The 24,464-nt window shown below is 31.4% G+C and overlaps 1 protein-coding gene across 1 annotated transcript; it reads left to right on the top strand.

Annotated features, from left to right (window-relative positions):
* Window positions 1-558: 558 nt before the first annotated feature.
* LOC114328442 (cell division control protein 45 homolog) lies at window positions 559-20,926 on the top strand. Its single transcript, XM_028277293.2, has 9 exons — window positions 559-1,034; window positions 1,153-1,512; window positions 9,079-9,240; window positions 11,793-12,148; window positions 14,220-14,424; window positions 17,307-17,501; window positions 18,425-18,624; window positions 19,798-19,874; window positions 20,729-20,926. The coding sequence occupies exons 1-9, from the start codon at window positions 984-986 to the stop codon at window positions 20,791-20,793; spliced, it is 1,671 nt and encodes a 556-aa protein (XP_028133094.2). The 5' UTR covers window positions 559-983; the 3' UTR covers window positions 20,794-20,926.
* Window positions 20,927-24,464: the final 3,538 nt, after the last annotated feature.

Raw genomic sequence — 24,464 nt, 5'->3', positions numbered from 1 at the left:
CATAGTAAAATAAAAGTCATTCGTTATTAATATAAATTCGTCCTTATTCGAATGATGTGAATAATATTTGTTTTGCTTCTACTTTTTTAAAAAATTGTAACAATAGTTTCATAAATAAAAATAATGTCTAATTACTTATAATTGAATCGGTCATTTCAAAAACAGCAAAGTCCACAATTTTGAGAAACTAACTTTTTGAGAGGAATAGACTCCTTTAAGATAAACGTTGTGTGCAAAAACGACACCAGTCCAGTAAAAACATTAGGAACAAAACTACAATATAACTTTGAATTTTGATGTCATCCATTTCATCCATCTTTCGACTATATAGGTAGTTAAGTTTTCTTTGCTCTTCTGTAAAATTAGGAATATGTGACTCGTGTTATTTTTGAAATGACCGATTCAATTAATAAATCGATGGTACATTATGTTGATATTAATTATTGGTAATTTTTTACGAATATTTTTAATTACTTTATAGTATTCTACCATTAACTTATTAAAAAAAATAACATTGGCTTTTATATTTTTAAAAATCTATATAGGTACCTACACAGTTTTTCTTATTTGTTATATATTTCTTTGCATAGATTTATTTTAGAGATGTAATAATATCTAATAAACGCAATATTGATTAAATTAAAAATAAAAAAGTAAAGATTGGTATGGGATTCGAACCAGGATTATCCACGTCCGAAGACAAACGACCAGTTCTCGTCGCCATCCGCTCGAACTGTCAAACCATCTAAAATACTCGACGACAGAGTAGGATAGTGACGTCGTCGATACTCCCCTTGAATTAGAAAGAGACTACCGACCAAATAGGCTCATTTATCTCTGTCGCAACCGTCACCCATTTTAAGATCGTAAGGCGCAATCTAGAGTATTATAAATCTATGGAAACATCTGCTTTGGCGGTTACTTGAAAGAGGTTATAATGTTGGTGGGATGTTAGCTTTTTGTCTTTTTTAGATTTATTTACGATGTATGTGGATGATATAAAAAACGATTTTTATGAATATTTATCTGGAAAGGTATGTTGTTTTTATCTTTTAAATAATTCTAGGATATTTTCCAGCTTATATTCAATTTATTTAGGCTTAATCCTTGATATTACCAAGATACTAATATGGCTTGTTTTTTTATTTACAGCGAATATTTCTAATGATTCATTATGATATCGATAGTATATGTGCATGTAAAATACTCCAGTCTCTTCTTAGGTACAAGCATATTTTATACTCATTGGCTGTAATAAAAGGCAAACAAGATATCAAAACAGCATATAGGGAAAACTGCAATGATGTTAAATATTTTATTTTATTAAATTGTGGGGGAACTATCGATATTGTTGAAGAACTGGAAGCTGAAGAGGACGTTACTTTTTTTATTTTGGACAGTCATAGGCCTACAGATCTGTGCAATATCTACAGTAATGGACAGGTCAGGATACTTTCAACTCCAGAAGAAGATATTGCTGTTCCAGAATTCCATGATGTTTTTAGAGAAGAGGTAATTTTTTTTTAATTATAACTAATATATCAAAATCGTTTTTAATTGTAATATAGATAGATACAACTAAGAAACAAATTGGAAATATTGAAATAGAAAGTGTTGAGTAATATTTGATTTTCTGCTGATACTATCAATTAACTTTCAAGTTCTCTTCTGCTCCATTGCAGCATATTTTTATATCCCATATCTGTTTTTATTAATTTGTTTGTTAATCTCTCACCCGAAACAAAGATCTATTATTATGTGATTGTTGTTTACGCTAATAGTATCTAAAGCCACAATCAAGTATCCAAATGTGGCTGATGTATTTTTTACTACTCTTCTCATTTCCTAGAGATTCTAGTGAAAGCTTTACCAAAATCAGATATTTATTTGAGTTCAGACATTCAATGTTAACACACACATACATGACCGTTTTACTTTTTCAAATATTGTTAATTCCAAGTTTATTTTTATTGTCAATAAAACATGTAAAAAACAGTTAAATTCTAAAAAAAATATAAGTGTAGTGGTTACATAAACCCATCTACTACTAGATTGCCAATGGTTTTTGTTTGCTTCTAGTCATCTATATGTAGTTATGAAAAGTCGTTGAAGTTTAAATACTGAAGTCTTTAACATTACAGTAAAACCTTGATTTAACGAACTTCGGATATAACAGACAAAAATCCACTCAAATGTAAAAAAATTAAATGTTCTGTTAATATTATACGTGATTCACCTGTCACACACCAAGATACATTGAATATCAACAGGGTCCCAAGTGGATCCAAATGCTACACCTACCTACAAACCTTAGTTGTATGTTTTTTTTCAAAAAAAAATACATCGCTTTTTCAACCCTTGGATAATGGAATAATTTTGGAAACCAAATGAATATCTCACAGAAAGTATTTAGATGAAATAATGGTTGTATTACATGATGAATATAATGCAGAAGATACAAGAGGGCAGTGTACCTTGCAAAAGAAAAATTTGTTTGATAGCCAAGATGCAGATATAGGCTTAGGATTGGAAATTCCTTATTTCTGTAGGACAATACACAATAAAGCCGGAGAAGAAGTAGGTAGCTGAAGAAGATGTTTTGCAATGGCTAGAAGTAGATGAAAGTGCCCCTGGATATAACGTCATACTGAAAGTAAAATAGCAGATGAAATTATGAACCTAAAAATTAAGGATCGAAGCAAAGATAGCAAAGAAGACAAAACAACACTGCCAAAAATGAAGTAATCAGAGGTAAGATCACATCTCGACAATCTAATAAAATTTATTGATTATTCGTCAGATAACAAAGTTCAACTATACAGATTCGGCACTTTTTTAACTACCCTATGGATTATTCAGTGTGTGGAACAAAGATAATACTTAATTGTTTGAATGCGAGTGAGACACAATCCACTCATGTTGTGGATAGTCTCCCCACTCCAGTCAACTAACGAGTCTGACAATTCGACAGTGTTGCTATATTTCTGTTATATCATTCCTTCTAAAATATTAGACGGATATTGAATGTAAAATAATATTTAAATTCGTTACAGTTTACTGTCGAATGAAAATTAATATTGTCCCAACAAAACTTAAATGAAGTAGTGATGTACCTAATTGTATTTTTTAAACGATTCCATCAATTACTTGATTAATTAACACAGAACACTGACTTTACAAATTGATGAGTGACAACAGCGCAACTTTACTAGACAGACAGCAATATTCCCCTCATTTCCCTAAAAGGCTAGGCGGGGCTTATGATTTGCTTCTATTTTTCATATTTTCGCGTTCAACAGGTCGAATTTCAGATTTCAGGTTCTATTGTTTACATTTACAAGCTGTTGTCACATAAGGTTGAAAATTAAAAAATAATAATTAACATGCCAAACTTTTATAAACGAGAAGAAAAGATCCAAATGATAAAATGGTATTATGTGGGACATTCTATTCTGACAATAATACATTTATTTATTGGTGATTTTGAAAATCGCCCAATTCCAACAAAAAAAAAACAGTTCGGTCAATAATTAAACATTTCGAAAATTTTGGTTGCATAAATAACTGTAGAAAATGTCGTCCTGCGAATCAATCACGACCGAAAGTAATTTCTGTCGAACGCGAAGCTCGCGAAATGCAAGTCTGCTTAGCTGCTGAAGAAAAGCCTTGTTCGAGCAGACAAATTGCCGACGAAGTTGACCTAAAGGAGAGCACTGTAAGGAACATTTTAAAGCGAAATGGATACAAGTGCTATAAAGTGCAAACCACACAAGAACTTTTCCCAGACGATCATTTTAAACGTATGCAATTTTGTCAAGCTATGATTGAGAAGTCGAATGTCGACAATAACTTTTTAAAAAATATTATGTTTACCGATGAATCTTCATTCACCATCCACAGACGTCATAATCCATCTGTCGTCCGCTATTGGTCTAGGAAAAATAAACGATTGATTATTGCTGTGCGAACACAATACCCAAAAAAAATTAAATGTGTGGACTGGACTTTATAGCGATCATATAATTGGTCCATTTTTTATTATGGGAAATCTGAATGGACGTAAGTACCTAGAATTATTGCAAAATCAGATTATTCCCGCAATTCGAAACGTCGCGCCCAACTTCGACGATGTCTGGTTTCAACAGGATGGTTGCCCAGCACACAATTCAGCAGCAGTCAGAAATTATTTGGAACAAACATTCCCGGGACGATTAATTTCTACTCGAGGGACAATAGAATGGCCCCCTAGATCACCAGACTTAGCACCTTTAGATTTTTATTTCTGGGGTATGCTAAAATCCAAAATATATCAGCATGAATTTGAACGAGCGACCACTTTAGCAGAATTACAACAAAAAATTGTTCAGCTCTGCAGTGAGGTAGAGCCAGATCAGCTGAATGCAATGAGATCTTCATTGTATGATCGATTCGGTTTTTGTTCACTGCAAGAGGGTGGTTTGTTAGAACATTTACTTGTTTAGAATTGTTTTTGCCTTTAATTTTAATTTAATTATTTAGAATAAATTTTTCAGTTGGTTTTCTTATAAAAAAATATTTTTTTAAAATGACTTTAATTTTAATTTCATTATTTAGAATAAATTTTTCAGTTGGTTTTCTTATAAAAAAATATTTTTTAAAATGACTTTAATTTTAATTTAATTATTTAGAATTGTTATTGTTAGGTTGGTTATATTTTTATAAAAAAAGTACTTATTTTGTTATTTAGGTTAAAAATTTTTTTGGGGGATAAAGGGGTAGAATGCGAAAACATGGAGTTGATTCCAGTTTACTCCAATTAGCCTCTTCTACTCAAATCCGACTCTCACCTTCACGTTGGTGTCCCCTCTTAACCGAGCAACCCAACCTAGAGATCCGGTATCCAAGCCCGGGTGGAAAGTTGGGTCGGGAACTGACGAGAGCGGGTGAAATGGCCCTCCGAAAAGGGGGTTTGGCGTTGGGTTAACTACCCAACCCCGTAAAAATCCATAGTTACGAAATCTGAAGTTGAAAATGCTGGACGGAAATCTCGACGACGACCTATATGCAACGAAATAAGGACAAATATTAAATTGTATGAAGCCATGGATGAATTCCACATCCCTGATAAACTGATAATATTGGTTAAGGCTACAATGCGTAAATTCGAAATACAGGGCGAACAATGGCGTTTGAAACGTATGTTGAGCTGCGACCAGGAGATGCGCTGGTGTGTCTCATTTTCAACATAGCTCTGGAAAAGTCGGTTGAAATGCCCGAATAGACAACAGAGGAAATATTTTTAATAAATCATCTCAAATTTTGGCATATGTAGATGACGTGGACCTAGTTTCCCGACAACACGCAAGCTAGAAGAAATGTCACCTTCTCAAATGCTTCAAAAAATATAGCGCTGCAAGTAAACGAGGAGAAAACTAAGACGATGGCATCAACACCCAACAATAGAGCCAGAAACATCGGTCACCAATTCGCTGTTGATAACTCTACCTTTAAAGCGGTGGACAAATTCACATACTGATCGCCAAAGAAAACGTCATGACGGAAGAAATCAAGCGAAGGATACCTACAACATTTTTGTTCAATTTATTAGATAATATTTTGTATTTTGACAACGACATTCGAAGTAGGAGTTTTTTAAGTTAAATTGCGGCTTATTTCCCATTTAGAATAATAAATTACATAAGTAAATGCCACAAAAAATAGAAGCTTTTTATTAGATAGAACAATAGAAGAAATAGAACAATGTTTTAGGTGAAATATATTTTAAATACGTATCCATAAAAAATAAGAATCCATTCGTAAATACCGCGTAGATATGCATAGAAAGCTGCAATCGTGCAAGTAGTTAGTTTCATTCGGTTCCCTTGGCGCGATGCAGAATCTTAAGTCATTTATCGCACCGGCAGAGGATATCGGACTGAACTGAAGTTTAATTTTGGCAGGAGGGCGTGGCTTATTTTGCTACGAATTGAGGGGAATAACGCGTAGTTGCCACGCATCAATTCCTTAAGTCAATGTTCTTTGTTAACTAATTAAGTAATTAATAGAATCGCTTAGAAAATAACTATTACATTGCTACTTTATTTAAGTTTTTTTTTGTGACAATATTAATTTTAATTTTACAATGAACTCTAGTGAAATTAAATACTATTTTACTCTTATGTATCTCACTAATATTTTAGAAGGAAAGATGTAACAGAAATGTAGCAACACTGTTTCAAGATCAAACCCACTCATTCGAGATCGTGACTGCATCTCACTTGTATTCACACAATTAAATATTATCTTTATTCCACACACTGAATAACCCATAGGGTAGTTAAAAAAGTGCCGAATCTGTATAAGCAATTTCATAATTTTAGGGAGTTGATAATAAAAAAAACAGCAAACGAAACTTTATTGAGTGCTTTATTGAAGTGCGTCAATATCAAACCATGTTTACTTCACGACGAATGTCTGAAGACAACTAAATAGAATTTTGTTTGTGTTTTGTATTTTTTATTTATAATATATCTAAATACAGTGTACAGGGTTATTCACTATATTTTGACCCCCCTGTAAACTGTTTTATTTACAGAATTAGAAAAAAATGTTAAATACAAAAGTTATTTGATTTTTAAATTATGATTTTTTGACATACTAGTGACGTCATCCATTTGGGCGTGATGACGTAATCGACTATTTTTTTAAATGGGAATAGGGGTCGAGTGCTAGCTCATTTGAAAGGTTATTAAATTCCCTATTCAGTAATATAAACATTAACATGATTAATTATACAGGGTGTCCAAAAAAATTTTTAATTAAATTAATTGACACAAAAAGAAGAATGTATGTAATTTATTTTATTCAAAATACATTCTACTGCTGTCAGAAAACAGAAATAAATGTTTATTGAACAAATAAACATTACTTTTCACTTAAATTCAATGTTCAATCTGCCACCCATCTGCCTTTTGGCAGTTTGAACATTGAATTTAAGCAAAAATAAATGTTTATTTGTGCAATAAACTTTTATTTCTGTTTTCTAACAGCAGTAAAATGTATTTTAAATTAAATAAATTACATACATTCTTCTTTTTGTGTCAATTAATTTAATTAAAAAATAATTTTTTTGATACCCTGTATAATTATACATGTTAATGTTTATATTACTGAATAGGGAATTCAATAATCTTTCAAAATAAGCTAGCACTCGACCACTATTCCTATTTAAAAAAAATAGTCGATTACATCATCACGCCCAAATGGATGACGTCACTAGTACAATATTATATATGTCAAAAAATCATAATTTAAAAATCGAATAACTTTTGTATTTAACATTTTTTTCTAATTCTGTAAATAACGCAGTTAACAGGGCGGTCAAAATATAGTGAATAACCCTGTACATATTTTCAAAAAAAAAAATTTTGATTTCTTTTAAATCTTTTTTTTCTATAAAGGACTTTTGGCTTTACGGACACCCAATGCCCGCAATCAGTCTGTATTATCGAGGTTTTACTGTACTTGAATGTCAGATTTAAACTTCTTGGACATTGTTTTTGATGTAATGGACATCTTGATTTATTTTGAATGAATATTTTTGATTCTGAAATTTTTTAAATCATTTTTCCCAGATTCCAGCTAATTAAATTGCAGTAAAGTTAGAGAATAGTCATTTTTCTATAGCAATGACAAAAGATTTTACAAAACCAGTAACTTTGGTGCCGGATCATTGATAAATCACAGTGATTTTTCCAAATAGCTTTGTTTCAAGCCTAACTGTGGATTTCTAACTTCAACATATAGAATCAAAGTTATAGAATTATTATTGTATGATTGTACATAATCATTTGAATATTTTATTCTGAAAATTAATTTGTTTCATTTTTTTTAATAGCAGACATTAGTCGTTCAGCCAGTTGCAATAGATTTTCCAGTCAGACAAATACACAATTCTATCCCTAGTACGAAATTAACGGATAATTATTAATAAAAGAAAAAGAATTCGTTTTATGTCTACTTATAATTTTATTGCATTTTTCAGATATTTATTTTAAAAATTTTTAATATTTCACATTGCTGGTCAAATAATCCATTATTTTAAATATTTTCAATAAATAATATTAACAATTTGGTTAAATCTAACCCTAACCCCTATATGCAATATTTAGGTATAAGTGTATTTCTTTCGTTGCACTTATCTCGATTTCAAGTACACTGATGTTGGTGGTTTTTGTTATAGTGTGTAACAGTCACAGTAAAAATGTTACGTGCAATGTGTACCAGTATGTAGGATCATCTAGTATATCCTAAATAGTAGCTTATTGTTATATTATATTGTTAAAACTGTGTCTTCTTCTTTAAGTTCCATATTCTATCGAAGGTTGGAAATCGTCATGGCTATGAGGACCCTGTTGACTGCTACTCTAAATAGTTCTGCTCTGCTGCATTCGAACATTCTCTTAAGTTCTTAAACCAGGATATTGTTCGTCTTCCCACATTTTGCTTTCCTTAGATTCTGCATTGCATAATAAGTTGTAACAATGAATATTTTTGCCTCCTCATCACATGTCCTAGGTTCTCAAGTTTTCGTCTTTTATAGTTAATATTATTTCCGCTTCATGTCCTATACTTCTAGTTACCTCCACATTTGACATTCTTTGAATCCATGATATTGTATGATTTTTTTGTAACACCAAAATTCAAAGGCGACCAACTTATTCAGACGGACTTGTTTTAATGTACACGCTTCCAAGTCATAAAGAAGAGTCTGTAGAAAACCTTAGGCTTATATCCTGACAACAAAGAAACTTTTTTATTAATGAATGATGCATATGCTATTTCAATGTTTTAATTTCTTTGGTTTGGTCTACATTTGATGTTATCCATGTTCCTAAGTATTTTTTGTAAATTACTAAAACTGTGTAGAAGTATTATAGTAGTCTTTTAAAATGGCACATAAATGTGACAGAAGTAGAAGTTTTGATAACACGTCATTAGTTTACATTTACCATTAATGGTATTATTTACTATCGATGTAACTTTTAACACTAAATTGTTGCCACCTCATTACAGTTTTCTTTTTTTTTATCATTCTAGTCTGACGATGAAGAAGACGATTCTGATGATGAATCACAAGCAGCAAAAAGAAGAAGGTTGGATGAAGAACAGTTAATAAAGAGAAGAGAAAAAAGGTTGTGGGAAGAAAACCGTGATAAATTAATTTTTGAATATTCTCAGTTTACATACTATGCTAGGGCAGTAAGTTAAAAAAATTTTCACTAGTAATACCACTAGAGGTCAAATTATTTCCGGAAATTTTTTTGAGATCATGAATATTTTGAAAATTTCCCGAGTCGCAGACGAGGGAAATTTTCTAAAAATATTCATGATCAAAAAAAAATTTCCGGATATTAATTTGACTTCGCGTGGTATTCGGTAAGAAAATTCCACACCAAATTTGCATTTGAAAATCCAAAGCTGCATGAACAGATTAATAGCGCGCCATAGCTTTGTCAGCAATTATTTAGGCTTTCAAATTCGTAATTTCTACTCATTGTAGTTGCATGGGAATACCATTTCAAGATAGAAAATAGTATATTCTTCAATTTTACATAAGTTTTGAGTAACTACAAGTGAAAGAAAATGAATCAAAACTAAATTATGTAAACAAATAAAAACCAGTCTGTCAAAAATGTTCTGTTATTGTAAACGTCAAAAAATTTCCACTATAATTCGCTGTTGGGTACCCCACGAGCAAAAAATTTCCGATAAAATACCTCCGTTGCCATGGTGATCTGTCAAAATAACGTATTTTGATTGGTTCAAAATTACAGGTGTGGAATTTTCTTTGTAATTATTTTTTTCTGCACACAGCTTTAGTATTTTCAATTAAATTTTCCAAAAAAAATCATTGCATGGGATGAATTAACATTGTGACAAAGTCAGGTTTAAAATAAAAAGTACTAGTCTGTGCATAGTTTCTTAAGGGGCCTGTATCATGTGTCAATTTTGAGAAAAACGATTTCTTTTGGAATTAATTCTGTGAGTTTTACGGTAAATAAGGTTCTACAGTTTTTTTGGCTTAATGCACTCTTAAAATAAATGCAAAATTTTTAAAACAAAAGAATGTTTTAAACTTTTTGACAGTTGGTCATATTTGCTTATTGTCTGAATTAATCAAATTAGTTTGATTTTTGTGTAACTAAAATATTAAAATACAACAAAATATAGAGTAAGAAAACAACATATTAGATGAAGATTGATAGAAATTTTGTTGGAAACCAAAATGGGTAAATCGAAGAACTACATTTTACATATAGGTATATAGTTTTGTATTACAATACTAAAACTTATACAGTTAAGAGGATGGGTACGTATTTTCGGCTGCAATGCTATTCAAATGGGGATTCATTTTTTTCGAATCCTGAGAAAACTAATAAGTATTTTTGAAAAATTTAAACGCAGAATAAAAGATTACGTTATTAATGAGGGCCGAAAGTCCCTGAGAACTGCTATAATGATTATTTGAATAAGTTACAGAAGTGAAAAACTAAGAGAAAATTTATAGTGATTTTTAATATCAAATATATCATTCAAAATAAACTTTTTATTTATTCTAAGGGACTTTCGGCCCTCGATTATAAGTCTTTCATTCTGCGTTTAAATTATTTAAAAGTATTTATTAGTTTTTTCAGGATTCGAAAAAATGGACACCATGTCCGTGGTAATATTTTCCAAATCTATCTTTGTCTTACAACGCACTCAGTCGAATAGAATATTGTCAGCATATTGTCAGTCAGATTGTGACAATCAGGACAATTTTAAATATTTGACGTGGCATCGGGAATATTTTGAGTTGTTGATTAAATAATATTGATGTATAGTGTATTTGATAAATAATTGATTTAAGACGTGGACGTGAACTTAATAAAAAGTTAGTTATTGTGTATTATTTGTGGAAGATCCAAGCAAAGAATACATCAGGATAATATATTCTATGATCCAAGTATTTTGTTGTTAAAGATGTTCAAAATTGTAAGCGTTCCATAGTAACAATATATTATTAAAAAAATCACTTTAACACTTTTCCTCTTTTCTCGATTGAGTATTAGTTTTTGTTGTACATATAAATTATTACAATCACTGAATAGATAGTTAGTACAAAAATTATCACATTTCTTATTTGAATTAATAATTTGCAATTCTACAATAAATAACAGTTATCCAAGAACATTCAAAAGACATCTCTTTAAGTTAATGATGACATTTTTAAGTAGAATGACATTCTAGTAATGTTTACATATCCATACCAGTGTGAATTTTACTACACGTAATTTGCCATGTAAAGACAGAAAAGTAGGGATGGCCGTAAAATATTTGCGAATTATGTACCCATGGCCTTAAGTACTAGTTGCTTTTTATCTCTGTTCTCACAACAAAAAAAAAACTAAAAAACAACATTTGTGTACCCACAGCCGCCATATTGAATAATTTTTGACAGGTCATTGGAATGCACAATCAAAGCAAACATGTAACGTTCATCTGTGCGTATAGCTAAAAATTTTTGATGAATTCGCGCACATTTACATTTATTCTCAATCCCAACTTTTTCCCCAATCGCGCCTAAAGAAGTATAACATAAAAAAAACTAAAGCTAAAGTTCTATAAAGAAATGGCAAAATTTTAACACTATGTGCTTGAAAGCCAAAACTTTCGAAATTAATAAAAAAAAAATTATTTTTCGAGGTTGACACATGATAAAGGTTCCTTAATTATCAATGTATTATTTAATTCTTTTCTTGTTTTTTTAGAGTGCAATAAGAATTTTCGAACTTGCCTGGAAACTGAATAAAGATGACAAGGACCTACTCTGGCTGGCCATAGTAGCATTAACAGAACAAATGCTTTTAGGAAAAATAGAAAGCACCCTATATACGTTGGAAATAGGGCCTTTACAGGCACATGCGGTACGTTTACAGAACAAAACTAATGACACAGACGTTATGACATCACTTAAAATTACATTTGAGAATGATTTGAAATTGACCCTCTACAGACATTGGTCAGTAAAAAGCAGTTTGAAGTATTCCATGTTTCCAGCAGTTAAAATGAAGCTTTGGTCACTGAAGGGAGATAAAAAATTGCATGAATTGTTAGCAGACATGGGGTGAGTTATCAGAAGGATATTATTTTAATATTTATAATATATGATATTCAGAATCAGTAACGCGGTTCCCTGGGTATAAACGAACAGAGCATATATACAAAAACAATAGGGAACTTGCATAAAATTTTAAATTCGAAAAAAATGTTATAAATCACAACAGAATATAATTAAAAACATATATCAAAGATAAAAAAAGTTGTTTTTGTGTTCCGTTTGGCCCCTAAAGACGATTCTAAATTCAAATTATTGCAGCTAGCCCAAAATGCGTCGTGATGTCATATGGTTGTGTGTTGACATTCTGCACCAACAAAGTACCTAAACAAAATTGTATATAATTTTAAATTAGACATTATAAACGTCAGTAGAAAATACGTTTGATCGTTTGAACTATTTTTAAATACATAGAAAACTTTTACTTTTACAAAATAGCACTAAACAACACTTATAATGTTTTCTTTTATTTTCCATAGTAAACCTTCTTTCCTTTCCTTCAAAAACTGTATCAAACTCCAATCTCAACAAACTGGTATATTATTACAATGACATACGATAAATGTCATTAGAATATAAATATTTTTCCCTTATTCCGCAACGATGAGCCCAAATACCCAAGTAGGTGGAGGCCAATAAACTAAAGAAGAAGAATATACATAAATATAACCATAAAGTTAAACTATGTGACGTCACGGGTCGTTTGAACTATTTTAAAACACAGAAGATTTTAAATTTGTACTTCTAGTCCTGTCGCCAGGGGGGTACAATGGCCTTCTTAATTCAGATGGACTTACCCAAGTTTTTTTATGTATTTTGGCCCGTAGAACACGAATTTTTTGGGTAACAGTTGATCCGGATGTCGATAAGATTGTTATAAACAAAGAAGTTGAGGAATTACATAACAGCGATTTCTCGCAAAACAAAACATTTTTTTGTATTTTTTGGGTCATTCTAACCAAAAAATGTTCCTACAAGTTTTTTCGTAGGATGCATAGTTTTCGAGATAAACGCGGTTGAAATTTCAAAAAATCGAAAAATTGCAATTTTTGAACCCGAATAACCTTTGAATAAGAAATAAAATAGCAATTCTGCTTACCGCCTTTAAAAGTTTGAGTCAAATTATATCTGTTTGGAATATTTGCATTGCTAAAAATTTATTTTTTGATTGTTAAAAAAAGCTGTAAACACATAGTGTTTCCCGTGGCTAATACATGCGTTTTAATGCATGCTACGTAGAAATAGCCTCGCTTGCACTTTTACCTCTTCTACCTACTTGTTCGATTTTAAATGAGAAATCATTAAAAACATCACTCAAGCAATAGGTGTTTATAGTTTTTTTTAACAATAAAATATTAAATTTTTAGCAATACAAATAATTAAAACCGATATAATTTCACTTGAACTTTCAAATGCGGTAAGCAGAATTGCTATTTTATTTTTTAATCAAAAGTTATTCGGGTTCAAACATTGCAATTTTTCGATTTTTTTAAAGTTCAACCGCGTTTATCTCGAAAACTATGCATCCTACGAAAAAATTTGTAGGAACATTTTTTGGTTAGAATGGCCCAAAAAATACAAAAAAATGTTTTGTTTTGCGAGAAATCGCTGTTATGTGATTCCTCAACTTCTTGGTTTATAACAATCTTATCGACATCCGGATCAACTGTTACCCAAAAAATTCGTGTTCTACAGGTCAAAATCCATAAAAAGAAACTTGGGTAAGTCCATCTGAATACAGGAGGCCGTTGTACCCCCCCTGGCGACAGGACTATTCTAAGTTATTATGAGTTTTTAAAGAGTGAAATTTTGGAAATCTCATTTTTAAACAAAACTGAACATACGTAATAAAAAAATGTGCAAGTTCCCTATTACCCGAAGTAAATGGAATAAGATGCACTCTCAGAAAGCTTACCAGGAATAGTACGATATAAATCCTATATTTTTAAGTGCATTTTCTAGTGACCTAAATGACACTGATTATGAATCTGCAAAAAATTTTGTGATCCTCTGATCCTTTAAATTTGCCAGTGTGTTTTTTAAGTGCTTTAAAAAAAATTTTTTTCGTAATTTATTTTAGGTTTCCTCTTATTCAAAGTCAGCAAGCATTCAAAAGTATGGACTTACAACTAAGGAAAGAGTTTCACGAATCACTAGAAAAACTTTCAGAAAAGTATGGCTTGCAGGATATAGTTTATGCATCATTTGTACTTCAATATGGATACAGAAATAGATACTGCGCGGCAGATATAGTTTTTGCCTTATTAGCTATACTAGAATCATCAGTAAGTGTTTTATAAATACATAAGTACGGCATGCGGCAAAATAAACAGTACTGAAATTCGTATGCCTCAAATTTGTAGGTATGTGTCAGGCGCCGAAACGTACTGAGTGGTTTCTGAACGTCGTTATAACGTATATGAATGACGTGATACTGTTAGATGTTTCAGAATGGTTCTCAGTTTTGCACAAAATTTTTTCATGGTGAAGTACTATTTTCGGTAATACGGAAATGGTCACGAAAACGGTCAAAGCTTAAAATCAACAATGGTTTCAGCAGGACGGGACAACCTGTCACACTGTCTCTTCGAATACTGAGCGATCATTTTGGGGGTTGCCACTCACCAGAACTAACGCCACCAGGTGCGTACATATGGGGAATTCTGAAGGAGTCAGACATACCCATCGTCTGCCATTTAGGAATTGCGGACTAGAATTAAAGATTTTTTCGTGCCAGAGGCAGTGACAGATCTAGAAAGTTGCCTTGGGAGAAGAAATTTGCCTTAGGGGGGAATTTCCAATGAAAAACCTACCAAAAGACATAAAAAAGATAAACTCAGATTACATAAGAGACATAAATAATAACTTTAGGCATTAAGTTCCCTTAATTTTTCCTTACTAACGTGTTTATTGGGTTGACTTTGTCTTTCTGTGGTTTCTTTAATTTTGGACCTTGTTAGCGGGGGAAATTTCCTCATTTTCCCTCCACGTAGATCCGCCACTGGCCAGAGGGCATCTTTAACATCTGTTTTATCAGGAACGTGCGTCGTCGTGAATAATGTTGGCAAGGTTGTATCATGTATACTAGATATATAAATAATCATAAACATTTCAAGTTTCATTGATTTCAGTACTGTTTATTTTGCCGCATACTGTAGGTCATATTATGAAGCACCAAATTTCCAGTGGCGGGTGATATTTATTTTTAAAAGAGTATACAAAACAAAATATATTATTTTACAATTATTGAAACATTAGATTGATCACGTGTTGATCAAACACAATCTAGGTGTTGTTGGTGTGTGACATTACATCCTTGCCAACCTTTGGGATGTACGAGAAGATAGTTGCTTGTTTTTGGAAAGCAAATATGGAGGTACATATATAATAAGCGGGCAATATTTCGTCCAAAGTCACAAACTTAGATGGAATATACATACTTATTTCTGCAATTTTTGAGAAACAATTCAAAAAATTATTTCATTGGAGCGAGCTTATTAAACTGTCGTCTTTCAGTTCTTGTGTGTATATTTTCAAATCATAAGCAAGTACAAAGTATCTGTCGGATCCACAAAGTGCAAATCTTGACTAACCAGTAAAAAAAATATTAGTCCAGTCGTTAGTGTCCCAATCGACATGTTCTGATGCAAAACTTAAACATGCTATTCGCGGTGTGCAAGTACTTGGAGGGGATACGAGAAACGATCGTGCGAGAATAGCGGAGAAATATTGCATCTTTCTTAAATAATTCATATTGTCAATTGAAGTATATTTCATACCTACTGTCATTGAAGAAAAAAAAGAATGTGTGTGTACTTTGTACGCACGTAAGAAGTTATACTTCTATTAAATGATTTAAACGAAATTAATATACTTTTTATTTATATTTTGTTTAAATATTAAACTAATTTATACTTACTACTTCTCAAACATTTTTATTAGAACAGTGCCAAAAATTAAAATAATAAAAGAATAAAACACACACAAACAAATTAAACAAGCCACAAATGATGTCTGAACATTAATTGTCGAAAATTTTTTTAACTAAATACGTATTTTCTGAAAATACAATTATATAATAAATATACTTACAATCATAAAATGTATTAAAAAAAAACAAAAAAGAAAGTTTCTATTGGGACTCGAACCAGCGCTGATAAGAGCGGTTGGTATTGGAATTCATTCGCCTTCTCCGCTTAGCCACGGACACTATGTGTCATTATTTACGAAGATCGACTAACTAAACGGATTAAACTTGTGATATTTTGATATTTTGAAAATTGATCAAATTATTTTAATTTTGAATTGAAATGATTTAGAATTGAAAAAATACAACAAAACATAGAGTAAAAAAACAATATATTAGGTGAATATTGATAGAAATTTTGATGGTAATCAAATTATATAAATAAAAGTATTACATACTATGTATTTTGGCAGATCAAATAGGTAGGTTTATACCTATGATACATTAACAATTATTACGTATCTGTTGCTTTTAAAAACTATTTAAAAGTCACTACAATATTATAAACTTTTTTGTTTCTGTCCTCACAACAATAAAACTAATATATTATACATTTGTTTACCTTTACCTTTACCTCCAAACCACAGCTGCCATATCGGATAATTTTTGACATGTCATTTGAACATCCAATCAGAACAAAGTTATAATGCGCATGCGCCGGGCTGATAGGTTTTAACATATAAAAAAATCACCCTCTATCGCCGGTAAAGAAGTATAACTTAAAAAATTATATGTTGCTCCACAATATTTATATGATATGCAATTATTATATAAAGATAAATTTAATTAATTGTATTTTGCTTGCAGTACTGCAAGTCATTCTCAGTTTTTGTAAGAATGCACCTCCTTATTGAAAACTCAAGCAGACATAGTGCACAGATCATATTCTTAAACACAAATGTCCAAAATAACTATTCTCTTTTAACAACGTTTTGTTTACTGTTTTTTTTTCTGCAAAAACACGCTTCATCTTTTAATGTTATGGGCTTGTAGACACCTAAAGAAGCCGATAGACGAGTATTATAACATTGTGCTAGAAATTAAAAATTATTTTTAAACTTTTTTTCTGTTTCAAAAACTATGCGATAGATAATTAAGTTAAAACGGCTTTTTCATTTACTAATTTTAGTCTATTTTTAGCCTAGAGATAAGAAACCTGAAGAACTGTTCAACTTAACCTTGGATTGTCTATCCAGAACGAAAAGGGAGATTCTTAGCAGTGCAATAGATAGAGCTAAAGACATTTCCAAAACGATATTTAAAACAGTTCAAAGTGCTTTAGATATGAAACAGATTATAACGGCTGGACCTTTCGTATATTTTATCATACAAGAGGTAGGTTTCTTGTAATTTTCTTTTTTGTGTTTTGCTACCTAAACTCGGCTTTGAAAGCCGAAAATAAAGTGAAGAAAGAATAGAACAGAAAGGGGGAAGGAAGAAGAATAGAATAGAGCACCGGCTAAGTAAGCCCGAGGAACAAGAGACCAAAAAGAAGGTGGGATTCGAGAGGCAGAAAAAGGAATTAAATTAAAACAGATTTCTCTCTGAAATAATTTGGGCGTGAAAGAATGAGAGCTGAAAGAATAAAACAGAAAGTTAGATAAATAAAACCAGACAGAGATCCTGAACAAACTAAAATGAGGGCGCCAGTCTTACTCTTCAGCAAATTAATAAATTTGTGGATTAACCTCCTAAACCAATTGTTTCCTCCTAAACCAATTACCCTGTGAAGTGAAACTGGAAAGAGATATGTAATAAGCAAAATGAATTTTAATCATCATCATTTTCTTTGCCTTATCGTAATAAAACACTGAAAAACGTTTGTTTTCTATACTTCCACAAAATTTATTACAACTATGTTATTACTACAGCTGTTTCGGCAAAGTGCCTTTCTCACTTGAGAAAGGCACTTTGCGGAAACAGCTGTAGTAATAACATAGTTGTAATAAATTTTGTGGAAGTATAGAAAACAAACGTTTTTCAGTGTTTTATTGTGAGATAAAATGAACTTCCATCAAGTAACGGTCGAATCCATCAAGTATTTATTTATGTAAGACATTTAGTCTGTTTCTAAAAGGTTTTAACCTTTGTATTTTTGGGTGGCTTAGCATGTTATTGCAACACTGATGATGCTCTTTTTACAGAGCGAAACCGTTTTGTGATATTTGTGGCCCTCTTATGGGTTTTTTTTTAAATAAATATACCTTATACCAAGAAAAATTTTTCATTAAATTTACTAATACTATTTTCTATTATAGGGTAGCCCCAACTGGCACATGTTTTCTCATCAGCATGTGTTATTGATGTTAGCGCATTTTCTTTTGAGGGCATACGTCGCCATGTCTAGAAATAGGAAAGCCAGTACACTACCACTTATAGTGTCAGCTCCTAAAAATCTGGAATCTGGAACTTGTATATTACTAGGGATACCGCCATTATGTGAGAATTCTCCAAAGAAGTAAGTATCCGTTAATGATTTGCTTACAATAGACCTCTTAAGTCCAAAAATATTAGTAGGGTTAATACATACATGCCAAAGGTAAAGGAACAGCATGTTTTACTGTTTTTTTGGCTGTAAACGATTTGAACAAAACAAAGTAAAAGGAAATCTCGAATAATTCCTCTCTGAGGAAAAACAGCTTTAGATTAAAGTCGATTCGGGGCCGCTGCCATTGGTTGACCATGGTTTCTGCTTTTCAGCGTCTTCAGAGCCGCCTGTGGTGTATCCCGAAGCGAACCGAATCCAAGCTGTCGAAATATGCATATAAATAAAATATTGAATGCGTGCGGACGCGTTAACAACATCTATATGGACACAGAGATAATTCTCTGTAAGTTGGAGTGCAAAATCCTTGGTATCTATCTGTTGTCTGAGCTTTTAACAAATGTGTAAAGGCACAGGCCGATTGTTGATAGATGGCGCTATAATCGGAAAAGTACGATTTATTAGCGCCATCTCTAAACAATTCTAAAATATGTTTCAAATAAATATTACTTATTCTATAATGAGGAATCCAAAACTGCAATAAAAAATGGGGGTTCCTATTTAAGATATTAGAGTTACCTCCACCCTACCTCCAGGGTGTAGAGTGAGGGTTGTGTTTGGTATCATTCAATAGGATTTTGAAAAATATTAAGCACATATTTTTGGTTTTTCACGAGATATTAGACCGTTTCTATAATTTATCTATTATGGTATCACGATAAATCTTTTTTTTTTTCGATTATAGCGCGATTTACCCAAAATTCTAAAACATGTCTCGAATAAAAGTTGCTTACTTTTACGTAAGGAATCTAAATCTGCAATAAAAACTGGAGGTTTCTATTTACGATTTTAAGTTACCCTCCACCACACCTCCAGGGGTGGAATGGGTGGTCATGTTTGGTGTCATTCGATAGATTTTTGAAAATTATTGAACACGTCTTTATATCAGTTTTTCAATCCGATGTTTATTTCGCGAAATATTCGTCTGTTTCGCTACTTTTGGGACACCCTATATAAACAAAAATGGGCTATTAAATATTTAATAAACAAAAGTGTTCTCTATTAGTGTGTTACGTTTAGTTTGGATAATTATTTCTTATACCTATAATTATATTTTTTATACTTACTGTTTTGTTTTCTTTTAAGCTTTTTTGGAAAAGCTTTTGAACAAGCCGCTGAACGTGTAAACTGTGACGCATCCTGTGACTTCATTGATACATCCTGTAAGTATAACTGACTTTTCTATCTGGTTGACAATCAAATATGTGCGGGACAACACCCGACTTAATAATTTTGGGACCACCCATAATCTTGAATTTTATATAGTTATCCATGTCTTGTTCCAACTACAACAAATAAACAAGTTTAAGTAGGTACATTTAATGAAACAACAACTCATATTTTTTCTAGAAATAAAAAATTTCTATTTAAATAAACTCACATCAAAATGATCCTTCGGGACAAAGACTTTTGCTACTTTGTGAAATATCTTTTTTATATCACCTGCATGCCTTTAGCCATTTTAATCGACGTTTTGGTTCTAATGGTAGAGTAAAAGTTTGTTGGATGTGCTGATAGTTGTGCTTTGGCATTCCGGCACTATACAATATTTATATTGTGCAGATTTATTTTCCATTTTGTTTAAGTATATTACACACTAAATACAATAATATAAACCGAGCAAACAACACAGTTATTCGACATGCACAACTAGCAATGGCAAAATATGTCATTCAATACAATAGTCCACCGCACGGGCGAACGAGAACAGTGGTTAAATTCATGGTTGGTTACGTCAGACCCAAGCGCGCGCTTTTGAAGTTGTTTGAAACGGAAATTTTGGGCGCGGTACTATTATCAGTTGTACGTACACTATTCTATTTTGAATATAATATTTTTAAACATAAATTAACAATTTTATGCAAAAATATTTTTATGTGCTAGTTCCCTATAATAGTGGTTAACTTTTGTTGTCGTACCTTATACTTTTTAAAAATATTATTTTTACATTGAATTTTTTGTAAAAAATTATAATGTATCGAACGATTTGCAACTAATCCATTTTCTTTTATTTCAGATTTTGAAATACACGCCAAAGATAGGACGAGATTTTTTGACGCATTAACAGCGCTGTTAAGCTGATAGTTTTTAAGTATAATTTTAAGTACAAAGTAATCTGTAAGAGTTACTGTAAATATTATTTATTTTTATTGTAAATATTTTTTATACTATCGAATTGTATAGTGAGTGCCGAAAAATATAATTTTCATATGAATTTATTTTTTATTAATTCCCTCTAAAGCCCAACACTTGACGCTATATTATAAATTTACTAGTCGAATAATAAATATCTTATAAAGGTTTTGAAACTTTTTCTTGGGGCATGTTTAAGTTAAACATTATGTTTATATGGGATAAGCCACAGTTTATTGTAATATCAATTACATTAATTTTTACCTAAAAACATTTTTATAACGGCCAAGTTGCTTTTTTTGCAGAAACGATTCATTTTGCAGAAAAGTTGTACTGAAATAAAATGGCGATAATTGAATTATCTATATGATACGCCTAGTTAAAAATGTTTTAATTTATTATACTTGATGCAAAAAACAATGTACATCCAAAATGGGGGGAAACAACAATTTTCTTATTCAATGTTTTCCAACCACTCATATTGAACACAAGCCCTTCATAATTCTTCTATAAAGTCTTATAATATAATAAAACAGTCCACTAAATTGAATAAAATAGATTTATTTAATAACTTTGCAATCTAAATTAAAAAAAAATAAATCTCGCCCCACAAATACTAAACCATATGGAAGTTTACCATTTTTTTGCATATAAAAGAGCACTCCGCGTATGTAACTTACTTTATAGAATTGAAATAGGATTATGTAGGCGGTCTCAGGAATTTTTTAAAATTAACAATTTTTTGGTTTTTAAACAAATATAATAATATCTAGGTAACTTTTTCTGCCAAAAATCAGATTGCCACCTCCTCTCACATCCAAATGTAGTCGTTTTCTCAGATCATTGGTCCAATTTTTATTACATATATATTGTTTTGTGCAATATTGAGAAATGTACATATTTGCAATATTTAAATAATATTCGAAAGTTTCAGTATTTATAGTCAGGTTAGCCGAGCGGTCTAAGGGTGTGCTCACTACGGAGACCAAAGGATTGTATTCTCGCTCCCTGGTATTTATATTCGTGAATTCTCGCATATAAAATAATGTATTTATTTTACATAACGATCGAAACTATATTATCGATGTAAACTATGTATAATAAATACATAATTTTATATGCGAGAATTCACGAATATAAATACCAGGGAGCGAGGATACAATCCTTTGGTCTCTGTAGTGAGCACAAGCTAAGGCGTCAGATTTAAGCTCTGGTTCCCGAGAGGGAGCGTGGGTTCGAACCTCACACCTGACACAAGTTATTTTAAATTTTTTCTCGTTTGGAGCAATATTTTTCGTATAATAAGTATGGGCCATTCCACGAACATACGCCTGTTTTGGATTACTTCGACAACTAATATTTTACTGTACAACATAAGAAGTACGAAAGTAAATGGCGCTAATAATTATTCCAATAAACCACAACGTAATTTGCAATTTACTTTCGTTCTTCTTATTTTGCACAGTAAAATATTCGTTGTCGAAGTAATCCAAAACAGGCGTATGTTCGTGAAATAGGGTATAATATATGTACATATCTCTAAATATATTATTGAAAACGCTTTTAAAATGTGTTACTTAAAAAAGTTATACAATATTGCATAATATTGTGCAATAACAAAATTTTGAGTAACTTATCGACGGTTAAACTGCAAAACCTCGTAAGTCAGTTTTATGTAACTTTAGAGGAGAGACGAAAAACATTTTGGTTTCTTTATGTACGATTCAATTTATTCGTTTTGTGTGTGTAGGGTTCTTTTTAGGTAACGATTCCATTACCATTTTTAAGTAAACTTCAGTAATATTGTTTTTTTTTCAAAGAGTGACTTACGAGGTTTTTGTTGCTTAAAATCTTACTTATGAGGTTTTTGTAGATGTCGCTAGTACCAATAAATTTAAATATTGACTTACAAGCTTTCGTAGATTAAAAGATATGTAAATGTATTAACCAACAAAGTATAAAAGCAATTATGGACCAAAAATCGACTTACGAGGTTTTGCAGTTTAACCGTCGTTATAATAATAATTGAAAGTGCAGAAAAAATAAATACATGGGAAGAATATATTTTAATAGAGCTATTAGTAGTTGGGAGTGTGACGTACTGTTTCTACCAGTGGCGGAAGGAAATTTAAAATAATTTTTAATACGTATATTCAGTTAAAGTGAATAATTGGTAAATTGGCCGTTTTCATGGTAATACTAGTAAACAAGAACCACTGCGCATCGTCGAGTTATGAATCATATTCCCAAACTTAAGTTTGTTGCAGTGTATGATACAATTGATCCAAAAGATTGCATAACCCAGACATCCAAAGTGAAAGTTATCCTCCAACGCCAAATTGTTCTATATGGTCCACATAATGTTCAGAAAAAAGTCGGGCTTGGGGGGAGAGGGGGAGAATTCGGTAAATTAGTAGTTTTTTTAATGTTTTTCTTCAATATTTCTAAAACTATGCTTTAGCGAAAACAATGTTCTATACAAAAGTGTTATAAAATTTAAAACAAAAAAGGTCCTATACATCCGGACAGTCCGCATTTGACAGACATGTCCGGATTGGCGTCCCGATATGAAAAATGTCCGAGTTTTTTCTTTACTAAAAAAATGGAAAACACTTGGCCCAACGGTGGGAAATTTCATTCTGCGCAGCACCTAGTTAGGTTTGTCTAAAGTAAATTATTTTCTAGGTCTAAGGTATATGTTAAAACATAGGTGTATATGTATTTTAAACTGGCAGAGATTTTCGATGTTAATTGCATATTGTAGCGAAACAGCTGTATTTTTAATTATGCCATATGCATTTCGCATATATGCACAATGTAGGTAGCAACATAGTCAAACTCATATTTTACATTTCCTACAACCCCTTGGACTACTCCTGTGCGGATTTGGCCTTAATAAATTATGGTAACCCTATATATACATAATTGTTATAAAATCAACGGTTCCAGAGTTACGGAGGGTGAAAAGTGGAGGATTTCGATACTTTTTGTATTTTTTGGGCAATTGATGATGATTTTGGGTGGTGAGGTTGACGTTTCTTCAAGGGCTTATCACTAACATACCATCGGCCACTGAAATAGCAAATTTTATTTACAAAACACAATCCTATTAAAGAAAATTTCTTTCATCAGTAATAATATTATAAATTGCTCAAAAAATATAAAAAGTATCGAAAACCTCCACTTTTCATCCTCCATAACTCTGGAACCGTTGATTTTATAACAATTATGTATAGGACCTTTTTTGTTTTAAATGTTACATAGAACATTTTTGTATAGAACATTTTTTGAAGTTATACTTCTTTACCGGCGATAGAGGGTGAATTTTTATATATTAAAACCTATCAGCCCGGCGCATGCGCATTATAACTTTGTTCTGATTGGATGTTCAAATGACATGTCAAAAATTATCCGATATGGCAGCTGTAGGACAGCTGTGGTTTGGAGGTAAAGGTAAAGGTAAACAAATGTATAATATATTAGTTTTATTGTTGTGAGGACAGAAACAAAAAAGTTTATAATATTGTAGTGACTTTTAAATAGTTTTTAAAAGCAACAGGTACGTAATAATTGTTAATGTATCATGGGTATAAACCTACCTATTTGATCTGCCAAAATAC

Source organism: Diabrotica virgifera, chromosome 7 (assembly GCF_917563875.1).
Source record: "Diabrotica virgifera virgifera chromosome 7, PGI_DIABVI_V3a".
Lineage (NCBI taxonomy): Eukaryota > Metazoa > Arthropoda > Insecta > Coleoptera > Chrysomelidae > Diabrotica > Diabrotica virgifera.
Note: the sequence above shows the minus strand (reverse complement) of the source record. Positions and strands in the feature narration are given on the sequence as shown.

What these genes read in the sequence shown, in the direction of transcription:
- LOC114328442 (XM_028277293.2), top strand. Translation starts at nt 984, where the DNA reads ATGTATGTGGATGATATAAAAAACGATTTTTATGAATATTTATCTGGA. An exon ending in TAGCTATACTAGAATCATCA is followed by an intron (nt 14,425 to 17,306) that starts GTAAGTGTTTTA and finishes GTCTATTTTTAG; the next exon opens with CCTAGAGATAAGAAACCTGA. An exon ending in TGTGAGAATTCTCCAAAGAA is followed by an intron (nt 18,625 to 19,797) that starts GTAAGTATCCGT and finishes TTTTCTTTTAAG; the next exon opens with CTTTTTTGGAAAAGCTTTTG.